The 6,411-nt window shown below is 40.9% G+C and overlaps 1 protein-coding gene across 1 annotated transcript; it reads left to right on the forward strand.

Annotated features, from left to right (window-relative positions):
* Nucleotides 1-807: 807 nt before the first annotated feature.
* On the forward strand, nucleotides 808-6,289 carry xiap (X-linked inhibitor of apoptosis). The gene is made up of 8 exons (XM_084009170.1): nucleotides 808-944; nucleotides 2,430-2,712; nucleotides 2,804-3,374; nucleotides 3,522-3,621; nucleotides 3,720-3,798; nucleotides 4,993-5,032; nucleotides 5,156-5,332; nucleotides 5,438-6,289. The coding sequence occupies exons 2-8, from the start codon at nucleotides 2,473-2,475 to the stop codon at nucleotides 5,629-5,631; spliced, it is 1,401 nt and encodes a 466-aa protein (XP_083865296.1). The 5' UTR covers nucleotides 808-944; nucleotides 2,430-2,472; the 3' UTR covers nucleotides 5,632-6,289.
* The last annotated feature ends 122 nt before the right edge of the window (nucleotides 6,290-6,411 follow it).

Genomic DNA, 6,411 nt, shown 5'->3' on the forward strand with positions numbered 1-6,411 from the left:
ATAAATATATATATATATTTTTTTAAATAATTTTCTAATGCAGATAAATATATTTATATATATTTTTTTTAAATAATTATTTAAAAAAATATATAGCTATTATTATATGCATGTAATAAAACATTTCTTAAAAATAAAATGTCTGGAATTACTTCTACCTAAAAATAAAAACAAAAAAATGCTGCTTACTAAATGGAAATAATAATAAATACTAATATTTCAAGCCAACTGTATTTAATAAAATAATTCTGACAATTCTTGCTTGTAATATCTATAATATTGGGAGCTATTAATACTTAAATGACTAATAAAAGACTAATAATCACCAGTAAAGGTCAGACATGTGGACATGATGATACGGATATTACACGTCAGTAGTATATATATACTATATATAGTGGAGTAAAAATGTAGAAGTCCTTTGCCAGCAAAATGGTCTCTGTCAGAATTATTTTTATTATTAAACAGTTGACTTGAACTATTAGTATATATTATTATTGCCATTTAGTAAGCAGGATTTTTTTGTGTTTTAATATTTAGTTAGAAGTACTTTCAGACATTTCATTTCAAGATATTTTCATTACATGTATATAATAATAACTTATTATATTTTATTTTAAAATAATTATTTCTAATGCAGATATATAAAAATATATATAATATTTCTCTCGGAATTTAAATGTGTAAAAATGAATATGCTATTCAAGTGAAAATGTCCCCACCATCGAAACCCGGGTAAATTCCTGTCGTCTCACAACGACACGAAGTGGTCAGCTGGTATGCGCACAACGAGGTGCGCAACGCCCCTTTTATCCTTTGCTTTCACTTCCTAAGGGAGGTCACGTCAAATAACCCGTTCTCCTTTAATCGTCGCATTTCCTACTAGGCGGTGTTCACACCGAAGGTCGACTGATTCTGGACACTGGAGAGTTTGCTGCCGAAGCGTAAGTATTGGATGTTTTGCACTAATAGTTTATAAAATAACTTTTTTTGACCTGACGCTGCGTAGAGTAGCCTAGCTAACATAGCATGCTAACGGTTGGAAGCTAGCGCTCGCTCAGAGTCTACTAAACGGACGTTTGTAGCTCGGGAGCGCCGGACAAAGTCCTCCCCATCGACTGTAGCGTGCTTGTAAACTCGTCGTGTTGCTTTAGTCGCCTCTGAGCACCGAGCTACGGCAGTATGAGGCGTAGTTAGCCAGCTGTCAGACGGGATAAGCCGCATGTTTTTGCATTCTTCGTTGTTTACCTCGCAGGAACTGTCGGGCTGTTGTATGTTTCTATTGTTTAACGCAAAGCTGCCAGATCTTTCTGGCTTTTGCGGGGGGGGGGGGCTGGTCGTTACGGTCCAAACCGTTAACACAAGATAGTAGCCATGTGGAGATGTGATGGGGGATCCCCCCACCCCCTCCATGAACGTCCGACTTGGTATCTCCTGTTTTTGTACATGCAACGCAAATGTGTTAACTTTGCTCTCCTGAAACGTCGACACGTAACGAGGGTCAAAGATCAGGAGCTGGTCCGATCAATAAAGCAAATATGACGACAGAGGAGGATCGATTGTTGCTTAATCAGTACTGGAATACAGTGGTGACAAGATTAATTAATTACAGTGCTCTCTGTTAAAGCATCAACGTGTAAAGTAAAGGTAGCTGCTGTTGTTTGTTTTGTGGATTAAAATACAGTTGCTGGGAGTCTGCCATGTGACAGTAACATGTAGGATGAGTATGCAGCACATGTACTTTAAAAAAAAAAAAAAGAAGAGGAAATCTTTAGGCTGTGTGTCAGCAGGGCGGTGGTGACAAATGTTCCAGTGTAAACTCCACCCTGTGGGAAACTATGTACAGGTGGGGGTGTGGTATGCCACCCATGATGTGTTGCAGCATACTTCCACTTGTGACTAAAACACACCCATGCACCTTTTGCTCACTCAAATGTTATACCACACCTCCACATACTGTCTTTTTGTTTGCTGTTGCTGCATAGTGTATTGTATATAGACTCATTATCAGCGTATATCGTCCTTAAGGTGGAGTAATTATTGTTTTTACTTTGGCACGGCGTGTGTTGTGGGCTGCAAAGGGATACACCCTTTTCAATGCGAGTGTACTGAGCCAGTAGACTGAGCCTCAGGTGCCCATCCCTCACATGGACTATCCAATGCCTCCATGTGATTACAGTCTGGCTGCTTCTCTTAAAGGCACAGTGACCCTCAAAGATGTGATGTTTCTGGTGCGAGAGACGGAAATCTATTCAATCCCTGAATCGTCCGATTTTTATTGACTACCTTGAGAGGTTAATTTTATGTTATATGTAATATATGCCATTACTTTTCCCTATGTTAAATGCCCCTAGTGGCACGAAGTGCTTAATATGAACATGTATACGCACCTTATTTCAACATATTTGTTTTGTCTGTTGTGTCTACAGCCATCAAGTTTGTCCACTTAGCAGTTTCCAGCCCGGTTCCATCATGTGCGCTCTCAGAGAAGACGGCCATTTGGAGGCAGATAACAGGGCTGATTTCTCCCTGATGAACTGTCGCCTGGACTCATTCCGTGGCTCCGGCCTGGCCCAACAGGTATCGGCAGAAAGATTGGCCCGGGCCGGCTTCTACTTCACTGGCAATGCCGACCAAGTACGCTGTTTCAGCTGCCAGAAGACTGTGGAGAACTGGTGCAGAGGAGACACACCTGTAGAGCGGCATAAAGAGGTAATCAGAATAGCAATGAAAACGAACGGAATTCACCTTTTTTATCCTCTTCTGAGAAGCTAAATCATACATTTCCCCCCCATTATTACAGGTTTCCCCATCATGCAGGTTCCTCAGCTGCACCCACCGCACCAATTTTAACCCCAGTTGTGAAACCAAGCTCACGAATGGTTCCACCTACAATGAAGAGGCGGAAGACATGGAATATCGTTTGAGAACGGGAGAGGTGGTTGACGAGTCCACCTACCCAATGGCCCCTCACATGAGGAGTGAGGAGGCCCGGCTTCGGACCCTCTCTTCTTGGCCCTCCACCGCTCCCGTGAGCCCCCGAGATCTGGCCCAAGCCGGCCTCTACTACTTAGGGGACGGCGACCGGGTGCAGTGTTTCTGCTGTAGTGGCATGCTGGGTGGCTGGGAAGCGGGGGACACCGCCTGGGGAGAACATGGCAAACATTTTCCCTATTGCTTCTTCATCCTCGGCCACGATGTGGGCAACGTCCCATTCCAGGGCGGTACTGAGGAGGAGGAGGGCGGTGGCAGAAGACAACAGGCAAACACTGGTGTCCCTATGGGGAGTCTGGAGGCAAGGCTTCATAGCTTTGCAGGCGTCCCACATCCTATTGACCATGAGAGGCTTGCCAGAGCTGGCTTCTACAGTACAGGTAGAGCACAGATGCCTGACGTAGGGGGACATAGTCTTCAGAATTAAGAAACATTGATACACTTTGAATGATTAAACGTTCTATTTATCTGGTACTTTGATCATAACTGTGAATGCGACTAGGATTAAACTGTGTGTGTTCTTGCAGGGACGGGAGACAGGGTGTTGTGTTTCCGCTGTGGTGGAGGTTTGAAAGGCTGGCAGCCTGAAGAAGACCCTTGGGAAGAACATGCCAAGAACTACCCTGGGTAAGAACAACTATGACGGTCCATCGTCTTCTGTATGTGTGTGTTTGTGATTTTATTTCTGTAGTCATACAATTATGTTTGTTTGTATTATAAATCAGATGCAGCTTCCTGTTGGCAGAAAAGGGACACGAATTTGTCAGCCACATCCAGCTACAAGACCCACGACGAAATGGAGCTGTAAGCATTCAGTAGTTTTACATGCACTTCAGCGGGTCGTTGTTGGCTTTGCCAAGGTCGCTGATATTGAAAACCCCATGTAAACAAGAATCCTTAATCAGGATAAGGACCCTGAGAATCCCGGTAAACACCTTATTTCCTGACCAATGATATGCTCAACTGGATTTCTAACCCACGTGTTAACATGCGGCGCATGTGCATGATTAAAAACCCCCAGACAGCTTAAGAATTGCTTTCACAGCAAGGTGTTAAAATTAAATATAATTTCTCATAGGGGTGCAAAATATTTCAATCCAAAATATGGCTTCAACTGAAATAAATCTTCCAGCCATTTAAAAGATACAACTCTGTCCAAAAAGCAATGCTCCGATGCCTTTTAAATTTTTTATAATTTTTAAAGTGATATTGGAAAGTGTAGCCTTCATTCTGTGTTGAAGTGACATGAGTTCAGATGAAGCAATTGTGAGCTCTCAGCATTCTGAATTAGACAAATAAGACGCACCTGATGTGTGATAAAGGCAAGGCAACTTTATTTGTATAGCACATTTCATACACAAGGCAGACTCAAAGTGCTTCACATCATACAACAAAATGAAAAAAAAAAAAAATAGAAGAATTAAAAGAAAATAAAGGCAAATTTAAAAATGCATTACAGAAAGAAAGGAGAATAAAAACATATTTGCAATAGTTAAAAACAGTGCAGACATTAAAAGATTTAGCAGGAAGCTATGGTGAACATAAAAGTTTTCAGTCTAGTTTTAAAAGTGGTCAGAGTTGGGGCAAGTCTTACATCTTCAGGAAGTTTATTCCAGCCATTTGTTGCATAGTGACTAAATGATGCTCTCCCGTGATTGTTGTTTACTCTGGGAATCACTAACAGATTGGTCTCAGAAGATCTTAGTGGTCTAGAAGGCTTATGTAGTGGGAGCATATCAGTGATATACTTCGGTCCTAGACCATGTAGTGATTTATATGTGAGCAGGAGGATTTTGAAATCAATCCTCCTGCAATAAAATCAATCAATAAAACCCTCTATCGTCCCATCCGTACTCAGTACTTGAATGATTGTTGTTCTCTGAACTTTGGCTTCATCAAATGACTTATTGCAGATGTTGTAACCTGTGGTGATGTCACTGAGACTTTTCTTCTACTTCCATTATTCTGAAAATAACTCTGACCATGTTTTGTTTCCAGACCTCAAGTCATCAGAATGGATTTTCAGGACATGGGAATGGTAAACATGAACTTTTTTTTAATATACACATACAAATACAGTATATGGTTGATTGATTAAAAATAATGTTAGTGAATAAATCCAATAGTTGTGTATGCTGATGTCTGCTCTTCCTCTGTTCAGACGTGCTGCAGTCTGCCATGGCTCAGAAGGCCGTAGCGATGGGTCTCGAGCCCAGCGTGGTGGAAAAGACCATGTTGGAGAAGATCACTCGGACGGGCTCGGGCTACTCCACCCTGGAAGCACTGATGGAGGATTGTATTCACAGCACAGCAGAGACTCCCAACACACAGGGGCAAGGTAGCGTACCCCCTACTCTCTGTATGCTGCACCAGGTTTAAAGCATCATCAAATACTAACAGAAGTTAGCTAAATTTGAGCAAACACATTTTGCCCTTCTTCCAGATGAGGACCCACTGGAGAAACTACGGAGGCTGCAGAGGGAGAAACAGTGCAAAATATGCATGGACAGAGACATCTCCATCGTCTTCATCCCGTGTGGTCATCTGGTCGCTTGCAAGCAGTGTTCACAGTCGCTCGTCAAGTGTCCGATCTGCTGCGGAGCCATAACACAGAAGATCCAGACCTATATCGCTTAAAGGGAATCTCGGACTCTTGCCAAAACGTCAATGCTGCTTTCCAACTATCTTTATAACAATGTATTTTAATATTAAATGTAGATAGCCTGTGATATATTTAAGAATAATGTTGTTTGTTTGAGTCTGAGAGTGAAAGAGCTGGTAAACTTCACGAGGAAACGATGTTTTCCACAATCACTGAGATGGAAGTAAATATTTGTTAATATTGAGATGGGATGATATTATAAATATATTGAGTACTCACTTGTAGATATACCCTTCAGATTAATAACCATTTTGCTACACTCTTTCTTGCCGGAGGTGCCTTTTGCTAAGATTATGTTTTGTGTTTCGCTTTGTCGTTTTAATTTGAACATTTTTTCGACAGGGCAGTTGAACTGGACATGGGATGTTATATATTATTAATTTTAATACACTTATGTGTCCACATCATCTATTTAATCTGGTGTAATTGTGGACTACATTTTCTCCATGTGTGCTGCTCCGTATTGAAATGTATAAATCAGTAAATCCATTAGCACTTTGCTTTGTGAATAACAGAATCGACTTTTAATTTAGGGCCTTGCAAGTAATCGGTGTGGTGTGAAATTATTTTACCATTCCATCATTCAATCTGTTGTCATCAATGGAGAATAAATTTTAATGTTTGGACTGGAAAGATGTTTTTCTTTTATTAATGTTTTTACACGTATCATTGTCTGTCTACACTGGTTGGATTTAGTATCGAGAAGATAACAAGTCAACCGTGTCACTAACTTAGAAAGGGCTTATTTAACTTCA

Source organism: Eutrigla gurnardus, assembly GCF_963514095.1.
Source record: "Eutrigla gurnardus genome assembly, chromosome: 5".
NCBI classification, from domain to species: Eukaryota; Metazoa; Chordata; class Actinopteri; order Perciformes; family Triglidae; genus Eutrigla; species Eutrigla gurnardus.

Coding starts and splice junctions, on each gene's coding strand:
- xiap (XM_084009170.1), top strand. CDS start 2,473: ATGTGCGCTCTCAGAGAAGACGGCCATTTGGAGGCAGATAACAGGGCT. Junction 3,622..3,719: donor CATGCCAAGAACTACCCTGG/GTAAGAACAACT, acceptor ATTATAAATCAG/ATGCAGCTTCCTGTTGGCAG. Junction 3,799..4,992: donor ACCCACGACGAAATGGAGCT/GTAAGCATTCAG, acceptor TTTTGTTTCCAG/ACCTCAAGTCATCAGAATGG.